A 19,151-nucleotide genomic window follows, 5' to 3' on the forward strand; every position below is an offset into this window, starting at 1 on the left:
GAAAATGTTTAGCAGGGTCAGCTGCAGGCCAAAGCTAGAGTAACTATTGCTTTGGAATACATTTTGGTAGCGTTGAGCATTTGGTGAAATACACTGGAAGAACCCATGGGAAGATAAGGTATTGCTTCCCAAATATTGTTGTCCTTTAAGTCCTGTAGTGTATGCAGTGAAGATGACAATTAGAGGCAAAAATCCAGATATCATGTTTGACAGTAGCAGACCCCTATGTTGGCAATTATGATAAGCACAACACTGAGGATTATCCTGTTTATAAATGCAACACATTTGCAACACACTCAAAGGAGAACAAAAGAGTGGAAAGCTGGGAAAAACATGCAGAGTTCACAACCAAAATGAAGGAACCAAACAGGTCAAATAAGTCACAAACAAACATCAACAAAATACATGATCCCTATAATAAATACGTGATTTTAAACCTTTTCATCCACAGAACCGCTATCTGAAAGAGAATTGGGAAGAAGGGGAATATAGGTTAGACAAGCAGTCTGAGAAAATATCTCATGCTATAAAAAACTGTCACTGTTCTAACCTGCTAATGCAGAGCAGAATCCAAGCAATACCTGTGCTTAGCTGTATCCGTGCCAAGACCGTTGTTACTACATTTTGAACAAGCACACAGATATTTTCATTAGATAAGAACCCCTGCCACTTATGCCAGACTGTGTGGGTACCATATAATTTAAACACTGTGTCCCATCCCCACATGATTTTAGCTTTTAAAAAACATTAATATATTCAATAGTGTTTAAAAAAAAAAAGAAAGCAGCTCTATTTGCAAGGAAAATGAAAGGAAAACTGAACTCAAACTGTTCTTTTCTAACACAGCAATTCACAGGACAGAGTTTACTTCAAAAATGCCAACAGAATTACAATTGTGGAAGTATATATATACTTTTACATATATATATATATATATATATATACACAGAGTCATTGTATTATAAATTGCTTAATGCAAAAATGTGATATATTCACATATAGTATCATGTAGAAAATATTTGCTGACAGGAAAAACTACCCTTATTGTATTGCCTTGTCCACTTCAAAATTTGTTCAAAATTTGCTTTATATACTATTGCACAGTACAGTGCACATGGGAAACTACATTGTTTTAATTGTCACCTTACTGATCTTTCCACTTTTCCTCACTGTGGAATACACATCCTACAGGCCTTTTAAATCATTTCAGGTATCTTTCAGCTGTTTGGAGATCCCACATAAGGTGCACTACAAAATGATCACTGGCACCTTAAACACACACTGTATTTCATTTTTAAGCAAGTTTATCTAAGGAAATATCACATTCACCATGTTGTTCATATCACATATCTGAAGTATATATTGGCAAATGTAAAGGTGCGTACAATAGAGCAGCGACAATCCAGGGAACTAGAAGGATCAGTTCTATCACTCATTTTAGAGGCTACTTATGTGATCAAACCAAAACACATGCACAAGAATGGGCAAACTAGAAAATGGAGATAAGTTTTCTAAAGGCATTTTACCACTCAGATTAGAATTAATTTTGTATTATTAAAAAGGGTTAATAAGAATTTAGCTACTAAGTATTAAGCAATGTCAAAACACCAAATTTGAATCCACAGAAAATCCAGCTACACAACAGCCTCTCCTTTGAGAGGCCACAAAATCTGGCTACAGATCTTAGTTTTTCCTTCACAGCCATTGTGAACAATGCTTAATAAGTATACCTAAAATAATGAAATATAGTTTATTTGTAGATACTTATGCTCTATTAAAGGAAAACAACTGCAAATAGTAAATACCACAATTTATTGTAAATAGAGTAAGCATATCTGTGCACCAATATCTGCTTGCTGTGAATTGAGACTTTTCATAGTTCTCCTGCAGAACGGACATAGTAGCAATTGTTATTTTTATGTCTGGGAAACATTAATTCAAGTGTTTTATCTGATACTCTCTTCAAAACTTCCCCTTGTCTTCAGAAATACTAGAGTACCAGAATTTTTATTTTGCTTCAGACTAAATTAAGCTATGATGTTTTAGTTGACTATATGTAAGTATATTTACAAAAAGTAGTCTTTAAATTTTTTTCAGTTTTATTTATAAAATTTATTTGTCTAACATCAGATACCATTCTCAACAAGCATATAAATAACACTTGGATATCCATTTGATCCTACTTTTCCACTATGAATTTACTACAGCATTTTCATAAGCAAGGTAAGAGCAAAGGCAGAAGTAACTTGACTGTAAGCTGGACTAGCTGTGAAAACAAAATGGGATGTGCCCTTATGAGTGCTAAATGAAGAGGAATAGTTAAAACCAAAGTGCTGGAGCTGTATCTGAACATGCAAACGAGAAGAAAGGCAAGAAAGGAGATACCAACAGGGATCTAAGTAGGAGAGACTGAGACTGAGTTAATTGTCAAACTGCTAAAAAAGGCAGAGTATAAAAGGTGAAGAGAAATTTGTGGATTCAGGAAAAGTTTTATGTAGGATATGACTTTGAGGTAAGAAGCCTCACCATCATGCAACCTCCACCTTCTTTCTAGAAGGGCTAATTAATATCTCAGTATTATTTATGGGGAATAAGTGCTTTTCAATATTTTCCAAGTACTTTGCCACTATCTGCCTAAAGATTTACATCAATTACATTTAAGTTGTTTACAAAGTCATATAGTAAAAAGAACCAAAAACGTTGAGACTTGTCTTCCATATGAAATGGAATTTTGTTTTTCAGAGTATGAGAGATGGACGTATGAAATTTTCTTTACCTCACTTGAATTTCAGACAGCATCATCTAATTTAACTACATTTCCTTTACTGGAACCTAACTTTGCCTAAATTTAAGGAGAGTGACAACCAAAAATTAGGAAGAGAAAAAAGATATTATGCCTTTGATTTATCTACATTGCCCTTCATAGTTGCTACTGAAATGCAATTTTAAACACACCAGTCTAATGGCTTCTTTTCTCAACAGAATCTGTGTAAATCAGACAACTGATGCAAATTTCCCAAACTCAGATTTGGGAAGCATATCTCTCTCTCTCTCTCTCTCTTTTTTTTTATCTGCAGAGACAAAATTAGTTTAAAAACATCATTGCTTATTGCTTCTCCTGTGGAAGTCTTTGAGTGTATGAAAGCATCAAACGAGGAAATGTACAGTCACCGAGAAATTCACTTCAGTAGTTGTTAGGTTACTAGAACAGACAGCAACATTCCTTGATGTAGATGAGAAATGAACTGTGATTATGTAATAGAGCACTGAATGTGTTTTCATATCAGAGACACAAGGCTAGACATCTCAGATCATACTGCTGAATGACAATGATTCACTTTAAAAAAGCTTTTCTTCAAATTCAGTTCTGTTACTCACACACTCTATGGCAAACAACTAACCTAAACCAGTTAAGAACGTACTAAGAACAGTGTGAACACTGGTTCACTTAATTAAATCTATGAGATACATCCTATTTTATCTTAATTAGTTTATTTCTCCTTGAATTTTTATCTCATGTGAAATTCATTATATTACAAAATACCAGAACAGTATTATGCCTTTATACTATATGCTATTTTAGATAACCAAATTGTGCTTTACTAGGATTAGAGGAAAAGTCCATGGGGTGATACTGCCCCATAACTGTTGCTATTTCAGCTTACTGCACTCCATATTATACACGTGTGATGAAGAAGAGTAGGATGTAATCTAGCTATGTACTAACAAAAAAATTATTTACAAATATGAGATACTGAAAGCAAAAGGAAAATCCCCCCCCTCTTTTTTATGAAGTATGATAATTTCAAACTCAGTTCTATTTAACTAGGTAACTGGTAAAAGAATGAAAAATAATATTTTAACTTAGTTAAGGACATTGTGGTGCTACAAGGTTTCTGTTGTTCATTTAAATTTATAGAACAATTAACAGAAGAAAGAGTAGCAAATAATTAATTGCAGCAAGGAAAACATGATGATCAGTTGTCATATCACAGTTCTCAAAAAAACTCCAATCTCATTTTCTATGCAAAATTCTTAAGAGCTAATGACAGAACAAAAAAAAAAGTTTAGGAAGGACAGGAAAACATTAAAAAATATTTATCAAACCATATTTTAAAGTCTCCCTGTTTAGCAAGAATGTTTCCCCCAGGTCCATACCAATCTTCATCACTTATCTTTGATCCTCCTTCTTCACTACAACTTCACAAGCCTCACACAAACAGACATAGATTTTTAGGTAAACATGAAATTAAAAGCATCCATTACTCAAAAATAATCTTTCAAAGTTCCATTCGTGAGAAGTCCCAGATATTAAAAAGGCTGTTAACATTCAGTACACCTGCTAGATCCTGGCTTTTGTTGAAAATGGTTCATAAATATCCACTGAGGTAAATTATCCCCCAGATGAAGGGGGTGGAGGAAAGGAGGCTGATTTGGCATTTTTTCAGTCCCCTCAAATAACCCCTGAAATTACTTTTTGTTTGCATAACACCTTAAAGTTTCTGAGAAGGCTAAATAAAATTTCCAGAAACTGTTTATTAATGCTGCATAATTACTACTCAAATTCATTCTGAAAACTAACAGACCTTATAAAGGTTAAACTTCACACTACCAACTGCTTTCAAGTTAATATGTGGTCTGATTTACCCATTTTTAATAACAACACTGCCACCTGTAACTTACCACACAAGACAGGAATTTATCATACCAAGATTAATAGCTTCTATACCCAAACCTTCTAGAAAAAAAAAACATCTTTCAAGGATGCTGAAGACATTCTTACAGCATGAAAGATAAACTAGCAAGGAAGATAAAGAAGTGAAGACAGATCTTTGCTTTTGTAGCTTATGATACCACCAGAAATACGACTGGACAATAGTCTCATCAGTCAGCAGAGACAACTACATCAGAGGGTCAGGAGATTATTTTTCCCTTCTCCAGTCATAAGCATCCTTCAAGTCCTGTGTCATTATTTCCATTCTGTTTTTTTTTTCCCTAAACAGCAGAGCACCATCCTAGTACACTTCTCTATTTAATGACTGCAAAAAAGGAGTTCACCACCTCCCTACCACAGCACAAAAACTGTAACAAGGTCATAAAAATCTAAACTCTTACAAAACACTAGGATTAAAATGGGAAAATCAATTTCCTTCATGTCCCACTCTTGTAAGTGTGCATAACTGTATAACACTAAATTGGAAAAACATTTAAAGTTCATTATTCCCCCAAACTACCATTTGAATCTGTAATTCTGAAAAACAGTTGCAAGAACATCAAACTGCCTGATAATTATATCTCTCCTAGAATCAAAACCTTTAGACATCATACTTGCTGGAACTAGGTAACAATACAGCTGTTCATGGAAATAACTTATAAAGTACTCATAGCTAGAAGTAGTTTATAGCACAAGATGGACAATTCTAATGTATGCATTGTTAAGAGAAGGAAATAAAGGGATAAACACCAGGGTCAAATAAAAGCAGCATATTAAACAAACAGATTGTCTGACCAAAACAGTGACACAAACTAAGACACGCTAAAATAATAAATGCTGTACCCAGAAGCTAATATTTTCACTACAGAGCAGAATACTACTGTGCATGTGAGCCTAAAGGATGTTGGGTTGCTGAAGCATGTTCTAGGAAGATATACTATATAATGCTTGAAAGATAATATTAAAGCTAGCACACCATAAGAGATGAGCGATGCTTGTCTGACAAAGAGAAGGTCAAACTTGAATAAAGCTTGGTTGACAGGAGAAAGAGAAGAATTGCTGCTAGCACTTTACTAGCAGTGATGTAGAAAAATCACTAGTGGATAGATTGGGAGCCAAAATAGGAGGTCAGCTTGCTTAAGATAAAAACTGCATTTGTGCCTTTGTAATAAACTGCTCTGCAAATCTGAAACAAGAGGACATGCTTTAAAAACATCTCTGTTGTTTGGAAATTGGGTTCCATTAGACTTCTAATAGCTCCTGTTTTCTGCTGTCTTTTAACAGCACCTAGTTACTTCTACCAACTTCCAAAACTTACCTCTAAATTAAGAAATTATTGACTATTTTATTATGGAACATGGCATGATAATAGTGCTTCTTAATTTCTGGTGGTCTCAAAAAATCTACACCCCCTTTGAAGACTGAGCTTTCTTGACCATCTCCAGCTCATTAGAGTGATAGTAGGGAGTAAAATAGACTCTACTGCAACCCTAAAACACATCAGAATAGTAAAGCACACATTTATCTGTAAAGCATAAAAAAAGCATGTTTTATCTTTTTTGATACAAATGGTCATTGTAAATGGAACCAACTAATGGAACAGACTGGGACAGCAAAGAAATAACTGATTATTGAAAGTCTTTCATATCACACAGCCAACAGTGCCACAAAATATTTAACTTGGATCACTATGTCATGGTCTGCTTTACAAGCTGAAGTACCACTGTGTTTCTTCCAAAGAAATCCAGGCAAACAACCACTCAATTTGACATCAGCGGTGATCAAGAAACCTCAGTGCTCAAGAGGAACAGAAGTCAAAAAGTTGCATTTGGAAACTCAGATGTGATGTGGCAAAACAACTAGTTTCAGTGTTGACCTCCAGAGAAACTACTAACCTGTCAGTCAGGAGCTGCTCTTTACTACTACTTGTTTAGTGAAAGCAGAATAGCCTTTCCTATCTTAAACACTTGTTTTTCCTAGTTGCATTTATCTGTCCATTAACCTTGTCTTGATTTTCATGTTCGCCAAAACTTCTGACCATGCAAGCTATCTTAAGAATACTCTACTGATCAAGAAGACAATTCTCACAGCTGACAAAGTTCCATCAGTTCCAACAGTAATTTTGCATCAGCAGGAACTGGAGACATTTGCGATATTTTCTCTTATTTAGAGTCCCAGGGAGACACAATTGTGTAGGTGCTCCACTGATCACCTGGAAAATGTGCATAAAGAAAAGGTCTGGCATCTGTCCCATGAAAGTAGTCAGAATTTCACTTTGGCAGCGAAACAGAGAATCAATTTAGTTTCATGTTTCATTGCAATATTCTATTTTCCCAATAGATCAGAGGAAGATTTGAGCATATTTATGAACTCATGTTTTCCAAGTAATTACATTTTTTAAATGCTTGTCTAGATTTTTTTTTCCAGCTAGTTGCTTTAATGAGATTTCTTTTATCTGTAAGATAGGGAATGCAGTGTTACTTCTATTTTCTAAAATACAATGATCTCAAGAAAAGGATTTAAATCTGTTCCCACCAAAAAAAAAAAAAAAAAAGTCTTTCTCAACCTTGGTGATAAAATATTGATTTTTGTTCATTCCAATAGCAGAACCAGTGCAACTAAGTACTCAAAACTGACATATATGCTCAGATTTTCTCTTAGCTCTAGCAGTTTTAGTTTAAAATCTGTTTAAGCACAAAAAGAGCAGCATGAATATTAATCAATCTACATTAATTTTTGAAGTCAGTGAAAAAACTGATAGTCTCCAGTTCTCATAAGTAGCAGAGACTTCTTTTTAAAAGGAAAATTGCAGTTTTACTGAATTATTTTTTCCTTAAAAAAAAACCATAATTATATAATCATAGAATGCCTTGAGTTGAATAGGGCCTTACATATCATCTAGTTCCAACCACCCTGCCATGTGCAGGGGTACCTGCCAGCAGACTAGATTGCTCAGAGGTGCATCCAGCCTGGTCTTGAACACTTACAGGGATGAAGCATCCACACATTCCCAGGGCTACCTGTCCCGATGTCTCACCATCCTCATAGTAAAGAGTTTATTCCTAATGTCCTGCCTAAATTTACCCTGCTCTGCTTTAAAACCATTGTCCCTGGTCTCATCCTCCAACCAGAACTTTTGAGGTAGTTTGGAGTTTCTGGGCTTTTTGTTTGTTATTAATAAGCAGCCAAAATACAGAGTATTTCCACTAAACCTCACTAAGCATGTGAGGGGTTTGTGGGGGTTGTGGTTGGGTTTTTTTTGGTGGTGTGTTTTTGGTTTGGGGGACAGGGTGTCTGTGGTTGATTTGGTTTGTTTGTTGGTTTGGGATTTTTATAACTAAAGAATAGGTACAGGCATTCTGGTAAAAGGGCATTTGATAACAATAGATCTTTTTTCTTTGATTCCCAGACTGTTACTCAAGTTTGTCTGTGACACATTTTCTTGATGAAAGACATACTGATTCAGTAAGAGTTACTGAGTAAATTAAAAGTGTTGACCTTCAATTTATTTAGTTACTATCCATTTTTCAAAGAGGTGCAGTATTACAGCCTAAGGTGATACTTACACCCAAGCCATCAATAGTGCCATGATAAGCTTAAGTTTGTGTTTAATGTTTTAACAACATAATACTTGAAGAAATGAAACTGTAATGACAACACAGGGATCTTACATATCCCAAAGAATTCCTGCAAGACAGCAAACTTGCTTCTGTAACAACAATGGCACACTGACTAAAAAGGGGAAAAGATGCCTGTTACCAACAACCTCTTTTATACTGTGGTATGAACAAAACTGACTGACATCAGTTGTTCCTACCAGTCAATGAAGAAATGAGTAGCTTGATTTGGTATAATACATGCAAATATAGATGCTCTATTTTAGTCAGTCAACACAGTTACTTCAAGCAATTAAGAAATAAGATGGGATATATATGTACTTTTCATTTCGCTTTCAACAAACAGTAGTCTTTTCTTAAAGCCTATTTCCCAATACAGCTAATGTAGACTGAATATTTAAAAGCAATTTATCTTCATAGACTTTTTGTTTCTCCATTACAGTCACCACCAACCAATATGCAATTGTTGTGACCAAGGTAATGGATTTATTTATTGTGTTTCCACTTGAACAGCTATAAAATGACTGACTCATTTACTAAACACTACTGGACCAATTGCTTTTCAGCTGGGCCACAGCACTGAACTTTTCAAGTCCAAATCCATTATTTATATTAAACATGACAAGACTGGTATAATGCTATTAACTATAGTTATTAGTTACTAATAACTGTGCATCTATACAAGTGTATTAAAGACAAATACAATGGTGGCAAGACAGAAAGGAAACGAAAGCCTAAGAACCGTAAGACAAGGTTAGATTAACCTCTGAGGGCTACACTCTGGGAAAATACAGCTGACTCAGGCAGTTCCAGCAAACAGTTATTATAAAATGCCAAAAAAGCTTTCAAACAAAGAAAATAAATACTTGTTAAAAAAAACAAACACACCACAGTTTGAATAGACAGAATTTGAAATATGCATTAGTATTTTGCTGATAGCTTTTCTTAATAGGGAGTCAACGATCACACTGCAAGAGGAGTGCAAGTAGTTACTAGTTCCTCTGGTTTTAAATCTTACCATTACATTTCCTCTTTTAGGCATATACAAAATAAGGCTGTACTGATATTGGTCTCTAAGCTCTGTTCTTCGGTCAGATACTACTACACATAATACAAAACCTTTCCAGAAAATAATAGAAACCCCACTTTCATCCACTGCTAGAGAGGCAACTCCCATCCCTAGCCCCTGTAATCTAACTTAGCGCTACATGTATCTATGAAGTAAGATGAGTTTATGCATCTTGATACCATAACCAATCTATAGGTTAGCCTGTGGTAGAAAATTCATACCAAAGGCTTTTAAAAATCTGACCAGTCACCAAATGACCAACTACATCAAAAACCTATTGCCTATAAACTACCACTCACAGAGTCTATGCTGTCTTTAAAAGCAACTGAGATGAGTGCATGCAACTCCAGAAGCTTATCCAAATTGACAGTTGCACCAGGAGAGAGAATTATGGTTATTCGAAGGTACACGTAAAAGATAACAAGATAGGGATGGGATGAAAGAAGACATAAAAGAAAGATGGAAAATAACAAGTGATTATATGAAGATTAAATAAAAGGGCAAGAGTTATTCTTGATTACAGTATGCAAAGAAACAAACTGGTATTTTCCTAAAAAGCCATAAATCCTTCCATTAATACACAAGGAGAAGCACGTTGCTTCTATGGCCTTACAAAACTTTAGATCCATGAACTACTCATGTATTGCTCATGTCTCCTGTCTATTGCTTTCATTCCACTGTGTCTCCAAAAACGCATTGTAATAAATAATACATAAGCAATCAGCCCATAGTGTATTTTTTCTCTCCAGCTAGTCACAGAGAATAGAACTATTGGATGGGGCTCTTGCACGCTAATACATTATTTATGACCTTACCTCATGTGTTTCTAGAATGAAAATAATGGCATTCTAAACCTTCCTTCTGTACTAAATTGGAGAAATAAAACTACTGTATTATCTGGCTATGTCTCTGGTTGTCTGGATTGCTACCTACCTGCTTCTGCCTACACAGAGAGATGACACAATTCATTAAACAGCAAGCATCAACTTTGGTTGTATAATGAAGATTAATTCAAGGAACTTGATCGGCAATGTGTACTTTTCCATCCACAAATAAGAAGCAGGAAGGTGACTGTGAATTGGTTATAGGAGTAAAAAACTCAACTCATACATAAAAGTCGTGTAAACCACAGTTATTACTGCTCCTGAAAATATTAGAAAGAAGCCATAATACCCCAAACTACTATTTACTTAAGTGATAAATTAAGAATTCTCAGGACATGCATGAGTCTACCCATACACAAGAAGAGGGCAGGCCATGAAAACAGAGAGACTACAAGCTGTATATTTTGTGTGCCTTGTAAAACTCCTCTGAGAAGTGACTTAGGAAATGTTGTTTCCTATACTAATTCAAAGCTGTTGTGCAATATAAGTAATAAATGAAACTCAAGCATCGGATTTTTTAGAGGACAAACTGACATTAGGAGGACATCCTTCTTCAAAACCTTCACACAAAACTTACTATTCCTTATCATGGAATAGTGGAGGCCATCTTGTCTAAGAACCCTGTTCAAGCAGGGTCACCTTGAGCAGACTGACTAGGATCATGTTCACAGGACTTTCAAATATCTCCAAGGATGAAGAATCCCTCTTAGAATTTCATTTGAATTTCATTATCTGTGAACAGACTGCCTATAATATCAATCACCTCACTGAAAGCAAGATCAAGAAAGATTTTACTCCAGTAAGACTTCATGTCACTCAGCAGCAGAAGTGTTTTGGGTAGCCTATTCTTTCAGTAGACTACTCCAGGTAGGAAATACATTTTGAAAAGTCTGAAATATTGTTAGGTGTTCTGCAGGTATTTCCTGTAACTAAGTATTCATACATTATATATAAAACATTCATACATTATATATAAAACATGAGAGACATCCATTAGTAAGTATTGTCAGGTATGCTATGGCTGCAACAAACCACAGTGACTGCTGAAGCAGAATCCCCGACTCAAACACATCCTCTCTGTAGGTGTAGAAAACAGTGTGAAGATAAAACAGAACTGCTACTCAAGAGTCAATGCAGACTGCTTTCAGAATAATCTGAAGGAAGAGTTGTTGCAGCAGTTCAACTATAAACTCCCTTTAGCCTCTTGCTGTATCCCCTTATCTTTCAGTGGAAACAAAACCAAGTGTCCCAGTACGACACCTTAGCAGAAGCACTTTTTGCCCCATAGACTTCACCTAATAACACCTTTTCATAAACTGGTCTTGGTGTCAGATGGTGTCTCTTTTAATAGAGTACAAGAAAAGATTCAGTAATTCAGAAACAAAAAATGTTGAGAAACTAAGAGACTGAAAGAGCTTTTCACCTGCTGGGTTGAAAGAACAAATACACTTAGTTCACAGAACTAACTGCACGAGATGCAACATCAAATTAGTTCTCATTTTCTAACAGTTTATATTATCTAGCAGTATATACAAAATCACAAACTTTAAATAGTGGAATCAATTTAGGTTTCATTACTTTGTGTCCTCCCTGTATGTTCCAATCAGTTCCTTAAACCTTTTCATTGTACCTGGTCATTGTCGTGCAATAAAAATGATTGTTGTTCCCCTCTTCCATGCCTCATAAAAATAATTAAAAAGACATGAAAAAACACTAACTGTTGTTGTCTCCTCCTTCATAAATATGCCATCTGTTGTCTAACACAACTGCAGAAAAATATCTGCAAACCTATAACCTCATGTCATTATTTCAATGTAAAAACTGACTAAACACTTTTGTATTAGCAGTATTTAATTGCTTGTGAACACTTTCAACCTGACAACGCATCTATTGTAAAAGTATTTGTCTGTAGAAAAAAGAAACTTCAGAGTAGCTCAGGCCTTGGATACTGATTACTACTAAACACAATCCTTGGCTAAAGGCACAATTCTTCATCTTTAAAATGAATGTATCAGATGATTATTTTTGCCAGGAAGATAAAAAAGCAAAGATTCAGTAAAGGTGACAATTACTATCTGGCTAGCTACCGTAATTATGTGCGCCCTATTAAATGCACATGCAATATTATAAGATTAACATTATAGTGTAGACTAATATTGAAAATCACCACATTTGTGTATCAGCATAGGCATTTATATGATTGTCTGCTTTGAGGTCTGTTAACATAGAGGACAAATATGATTAATAAATCTGTAAATTAAATTAATTTCTAATGCCATTTCATATACGGATGCTACCATTTACAATTCAATCTTCTCTTTCCTCTCCACAACCTTCTCTTCCCTTTTCTGGAGACTGACTACAGGATGCAGAGCACTGATTCTCAGGATGCAGAAACAACCATGCCTTGAAAACTGTTAATGAAAGCAGTGCAACATCTGAACACTTTGGATTACTCCTGTGAACACTTTTAGGAAGTTAAAACCCCAAACCAAAACCATACCCCAAGAATGGTGCACTGCTTATTTCTTTTAATAAAATCTAAATCCTGTGATATTTAATTTTCAAGTTCTGAAACTCAAAACAACGCAATCGCCTACAAACATGTTTGACTAAACATACTCAGAAAATTCTTTCAAGAGAAGCATGCAAAATTTTAGCCTTTTGACCTCATTGGGACTATTTCACCAGAAATATAAAAAATAATCAGAAGTTTTGTCACCAAAGTCAATGGAAGCAGGATTAGGTATCACACAGAAATTAATGCCTAGCTCAAGAAAAAGCAATGGATTACTTAAACAACAATATTAAAATACTATTACCTCCAGCAAGGATCTTTTCTTCCAAATCACTCATTTGTTTCTTGTATGCTTTTAAAGCAGCTTCTTTAAATGATGGTCGTATTCTTTTTTTCTTTGGAGTTTCAGAAGGCATCTCTGGGACATTCTGGTTTTCATCTTCCCTTACTTCTATGTCAGCAGCCACGTGACTTTCAACTTCCAACATCTCTTCAGTGACCACACTGTCAAACTGTGTGTCATACTGTTCCTCTGGTAGTATTGCATATAGAGTTTCATATGAAGGCTGCTCCACTTCGTATTCTTGGACCTGCTCACTGGTTTCACTACTGTTAGTTCTATTCTCTAATTTAGCAAGCACTTGTTCCATTACTTCTACATAGTCTGTTTCATTTTCACCAGGTGGTTCAATAGAGTCTTCCTCATAATCTGCTTTGTAGCAATAAGGCTCAGCATAAACATCAGAATCGAGTGTTGTACTTGATTCATTTGCAGTAGACTGAGATAAAGTTCTAAACCTCCCCATGAAAGATGATCCACTGTCTTCATATCCACTTAAACTCTGCGTACTTTTATTCCATACTACTTCTAAAGCTGATTTAGCACGCTGAAGTGTAGGTCCAAATTTAGGAAAGCTGAAAGTCTTATCTGAAAGATCAATGCTTAGTCGGCTATGCCACGATTTAGGGGCTGCTTCTTCTGAGTTGTCACTTGGTAACTCACTCTGACTTCGGTACATTGCAGGCATTCTGTTTTGATTCTGGTAAGAGGACACTGAATTTGTTTCTTGATAATCATCATATTGACCTGTCCACTGACTTTGTGTTTCGCTATCAAGGCCTGGACACGATGGAGAAGTACCATCAAGTGTATAGTCATAGCTTTCAGTATCATACTGGAAGTCAGAATTCTGGCACTTTCCAAAATCTGTCTGTTGATCTGAAGGGCTGCTCATATCATACACAAAAACTTCCTGTGTAGAGGATAAGTCTAGGCCCAAATCTGTCCCTTCTTCCAACTGATTCCAGTCTTTCCAAGGGGAAAGATCATCATGTAAAGAAAGCTGGGAATCACTATAGCGGCTTCTGTCTCCAGGTGCACATACCACTCCATTGCTTACTTGACTGTCAACAGTTTCTGTGTTCCCTGCTTCATCTTGCCCTGGATACTGCTGCATATCTTGACTAAAAGTCTGTTCTTGGGAACTGCTATACCAGTTTGTAGAATCATCTGGCCTTCGCTGCCACAGTTCTCGATCAGAGGAAGACAATAACGAACTGCCATTTGCTCTGCTAAAATACTGATTTTCCGAAAAATCCTCAGAGTAGGACTGGCACAATTTTGAGAAATCTGACTCTGAACGGCTCAGTTTTGGCGTGGCAAAGTCATTCTGTAAATGCCACAATGGAGTCATGTCTGAATAATAGGTCTTGGATTGTTTGTCCGTGTTGTCAAGTTCCGGTGACTGACTGCCATAACTTCTCCTGTTTGAAAAGGTGCTGTCATTAGCCGCTCTGTTCAGGTCTTTAGTATTTGGAGACTCGATGCTCCCTTTCGTACTGCTTGTTTTTATTTGAAATGCTGATTTAGATATCTTTGCATAACTGTTCTTATTTATATCTGATTCCAAGTCTTTATCGCTGTCAGGTGACTCCCAGTCATGCAATTTAGCTTTTGTCTCCACAGTTAAAAGCTTCATATCCATACTCTCGTATGTCTGAGAGGAAGGTAGTCCCCTTTCTTTTCTGTCTTTTATGTCATGGGAAAATATATCTGTAGAAATTCCAATGCCAGTTCCCTTAAGTTTATAAGACTTTTTTAAAATTAAGTCTCTCTGTTGTGATGACTCAAAGTAAACAAGAATAGGTCTTGGCTTTGCATTTGGACAGTCTCTTTGTTGTCCCAGTCTTTGGGCAAATTCAATTTTAATAGTGCTTTGTGCCTCTGAGAAGCCCATTTTATCTGTTAAGATTTTGTAAACTACGTTTTCAGTCTTTTCAAGCCTCTCTTCAGGCACATTTAGAAACCTAAGACTTGCTTTGTTTCCTGGATGGCCTATCTGCTTAATGTAGTCGTGTATGTCCCGAGTTTCTCTTCTGGACTGTACAAATCCAGTTCGCAATTGTTCAATTTCATTCTGGACAACCTCCACACTACTCGAAATTTCATCAATTGATTGTTTCAGAGCATTAACATGCCCTCTTAATTCAGAGAGTTCTGTCTCAATTTGACTTATTCCCTGAAGCTCTTTAAAGATCATTTCCATAACATCATGGGTCTGGCTAATGCAACCTGTCGAACTGAAGCCAGGTTCAAGAGTACTTGATTTCTGGTGACGACCAGTTCTGTCTAGAGACTTGCTTCTTAAGCCCCATGTTTTCTTCCATGTACTTAGTTCCGAATCTGATGAGACACATTCTTGGCTCTTCTTCCACTTCCTTAGTTTTCGTAAAGCTCCCAGCTTCAGAGTGTGTAAAGTGCGTTCTCCATCTGAACTTCCATCAGATGGTGCAAGGCTGCTTAAGCTTTTTCTGTTGCGTCTCACAGGCATTGTGTGTGATGAGTATTCGTTTATTTTGCTGCTACTTTTTGCTTCATTCAATGACTCAGAATATGAACTATCATTGGAAGACAGATCTTGAACTATATCTTCATTATTATTGTTGGTTACAAAAATATGCTTTTGCAGTCCATTGGCAATAGCAACTCTGTAACTGAATGTTGGAGAAAGTGAAAATTCTCTATTACTTTCCTCTTCTTCAGTTGACAAGTTGCGAGCAGATGGGCACTTTGCAATCTTTTTAACAGTGCTTTTTAAAGTATTGGAAAATTTTGGATTCTTAGTGTGTCCAACGTGAGTTAAATCTTGTTCCTTTTTGCTCTGACAACTCTCTTTCCTTTTTGTACTATTTCCTGATTTCTTTGTAAACATTCCTTTGCAAATCTTATATATGTAAGATGAAATCAGGCTCTTCAAGAGGGCAGAAACCATGGAGTGTAATATATATTAAGCTGTTTCCACAAAACACAATTTTGGATCCAAACAAGTATTTGTATCTCCAACAGGATCATCAGCATGTATTTCATTAGAGACCACAGATGTATAAATTATTGATGGTCTGGTATTTGGTATTTGACAGTAAGAAAAGCAAAACAATTTTTTTAAAAAATCAGACATCTGCTTGTTTGAAACAAAATCCTGGAGAGGTTTTGTACGTCTTCCAAAATCTCACTCTGCTGCACATGGCTTCTTGAAGTGTCTAAAAAGGAGGGAATTACATTACAATGGCTTCGAAACTTAGCATTCAATAATACTAACATTGTTTTAACTGGGTTACAATAGAAATATGGAAGAGTTAGGCAGTTTGTTATACCTCCCCCATAATTGCCTGAATAGAATTTTTCATGAACAATTGAAGCTGAAAGCAGTTCTAGGCAAATATTTTTAATATAAATTAATAAGCTATTATTTATGGGCTTCTTTGTCCAGCTCAGTTCTCTGGCTCTAGACATTTGGTATTAATGCTGTCTTTCTTTCTTAGTAATAACATTTCCATTTAGATCCACATGATATACAGCAGAGGTGAAAAAACTACAGGGGAACAAGTTGTTACTAGCAAGCAAAAGAGAATTAGAAAGGTCTCTTGGTTCATCTTTCTGAGCAAGGTAGGATTCTGTGCACTGCATCCATGAGGTATTGTTCTACGTTGAGATTCAATTATGCACACAGCTATGATTTGAGAAATAGATTGTTTCTTTTTATAACAGACTTAAACACATGTTATGGTAAGCCAGGACAGTCACAGAAAAAACAAAATGAGGAGGAGAGGGAGAAACAAATATGATTTACAAGTCTCAGGACAAAACCAAGTGCTGTTACAACAGGAATGCAATATGAGCTACAACATGTAAGAATAGGAAAAGATTTCATGAGGTATCTGGAAGATCAATGCATTTAAACATATAAATATACTTCTCTTTATAACACATCAAGCAGTTCTCAATCTTATAAATTGGGAGAATAAAATCAAGAAAAATAGCTCAGAAAAAAAATCCAACAAAAAAGTAGTTCTTAAAACAGCTATTTCAGTTTCTAAACCAACTGAAAATTCTTTGGCAGAATAAGAAATTTAAAGACAGGGTATATGAAGGGTTAAAATTTGCTCTATGATGTCTAAAGTGGAGTGGAAGATATGAACCGCCATCCTTACCTGCAAACAGCATGGCACTGCGTAAAACATTATGGTCCACTCACACACCTCAAAATCTGGTCTTTTCATTACAGAGTTTTGACTTCACAGACTTTACTGTTATACTTGCAGTCAATAATAAATGCTGATTATTGACTCATACTGCAGCAGCAGAATGCAGTATGCTGTACAGAGCCCAAGCAAAGGTGGTTAAAACCTGCTTGGTTTCCAGAATCCTGTAAAAAGACATTTCTTTTCCACTTTGAACAGAACTGGGATGCAGCCCAAAAGCAAGCAGAACAAGAAAAGACAACATTCTTCATCGTTCCCAAAGTTGCTGCCTGCCATTTTATAAAAGGTGGAGCATGAATCACACTTTCAACATATATGCCCACATTTTTATTATATATGCCTCCATATAGCCCTTGTTATTTTGTTTTCTTCCAGGCTTATGCCAGAGGTCAGAGTATTAAGAGTGAATTAAGAGCAAGCAATGCTTACAAGGAAAAGAATGCTTGATGCCATTGCATGCAATTTTCAAGGCATGTAAAGTAGCATCTCTCAGAATATTACAAAGCTTTCATTAGAACCGAAGGCAGCCTTTGCTTCCACATATTATTAGTAGAGTAAGGAGCCATTCAGGGACACTCCTCAAAGGCATATTTCTAGATGTAGAAACACTTGTTAACCACTCAGTTCTTACCTTGAATGTTTAGAAACATTTATTGAACAAGATTTAAAGTGTGACTGCTTGCCTCCTCTGCCCACACAATGACAGCTTTTTAAGTGTCCTCTTATATAAACTTCACTCAGATGACTTTGAACTCATCTCATTGAAAAGACTTCAAATCACAAACATACAAACAATCTAAAATGCTTCTCTACCATATTAGCCTTCAAAACACCAAAAAATAACGAAGCTATCACTAGAATCTTGAACTTTTCCATTTATTTCAAATAAGGTTTCATTCTTTGTAAAAGAATCTTGATTTCATTGTCAACCATATGTATTTCAGTCAATCCTTAACCTATGCTTTAGTTAAACCCAGTTTCTGTTAATTCTGTATTAAAAGCTGCACTGTACAAATACACAGAGATCTGCTAAATGGAGCAGATTTGTGTTCTCCCCTGTGAGCTCCATTCTATCAGCTGCATTAGTCACAAGGTCTTTTCTTCAGTTCACAACCCATCATTGCTCTGCCAAACACTCATTTTCTAAAATTGTATATGCACACCTGGAACAAAGCTCAAGTCATTACAGGTCTCACCCATTTCTCTTTGTAAATATTTGCATAGGATTGTTCTCACTATTTTAAATTGGTGTAGAGTCTTTTGAGATGCAATAGCCCTGGTCATTATCTGAATGAGCTGTAAGGTGTCATTTGGCAATTTTCTGGTTTCATCCATGTCTCCCAATAAACTGTCATGACTCCATTTTTTATTTTCACTTTGCGTTATCATATAAATTGATTTACATCAATGAATATGTTGAACACAGAGTCAAGGGTAGGGAATTGAGCTGCGGAGTACCAACTTCAAGTTATAAGTTTACAGAGCACAAAAATTGGAAGTGTTATTTGATTGCTTCTGTTAAAAAAAAAACACCACACACAATGACACCTCCTCCAACCTGTTACCCGCAGTATGTCTGAATGCAGACTCTGTCAGTCAACTTGACGGTGAACAGGCAATTTCAATGATTTCAAGGACTGTCAAAACAAAAATTGTCGTTTGAAAGCATCACATATAAAAGATCTTATTCCCAAATCTAAAACTAATGTGTCAGGTGGAAGGGAAGCAGAGTGGGCCAGTTAAAGAATGCTAGCTTTTTAAACAGGAAAGGTACTGTAGTTAAATGTCTGAACCCCCAGATCCTCAT

The 19,151-nt window shown here is 35.9% G+C and overlaps 2 protein-coding genes across 2 annotated transcripts in view; both read right to left on the reverse strand.

Annotated features, from left to right (window-relative positions):
* The window catches only part of UNC13C (unc-13 homolog C), a 142,101-nt gene extending 125,856 nt beyond the window's left edge, over window positions 1-16,245 (reverse strand). Inside the window, exons 1-2 of the mRNA XM_064157581.1 lie at window positions 13,107-16,245; window positions 438-460 (exon numbers count right to left, since the gene is read on the reverse strand). Coding sequence (XP_064013651.1) covers window positions 438-460; window positions 13,107-16,074 — 2,991 coding nt within the window. The 5' untranslated portion in view covers window positions 16,075-16,245. The remainder of the gene's footprint in view (window positions 1-437; window positions 461-13,106) is intronic.
* Window positions 16,246-18,693: 2,448 nt separating this feature from the next.
* LOC135182943 (protein unc-13 homolog A-like) overlaps window positions 18,694-19,151 on the reverse strand; it is a 51,237-nt gene continuing 50,779 nt past the window's right edge. The window contains exon 8 of the mRNA XM_064157592.1: window positions 18,694-18,981. Within this exon, the coding sequence (XP_064013662.1) occupies window positions 18,937-18,981 (45 nt within the window). The 3' untranslated portion in view covers window positions 18,694-18,936. The remainder of the gene's footprint in view (window positions 18,982-19,151) is intronic.

The sequence above is a fragment of the Pogoniulus pusillus genome, chromosome 17 (genome assembly GCF_015220805.1).
Source record: "Pogoniulus pusillus isolate bPogPus1 chromosome 17, bPogPus1.pri, whole genome shotgun sequence".
Taxonomy (NCBI): domain Eukaryota; kingdom Metazoa; phylum Chordata; class Aves; order Piciformes; family Lybiidae; genus Pogoniulus; species Pogoniulus pusillus.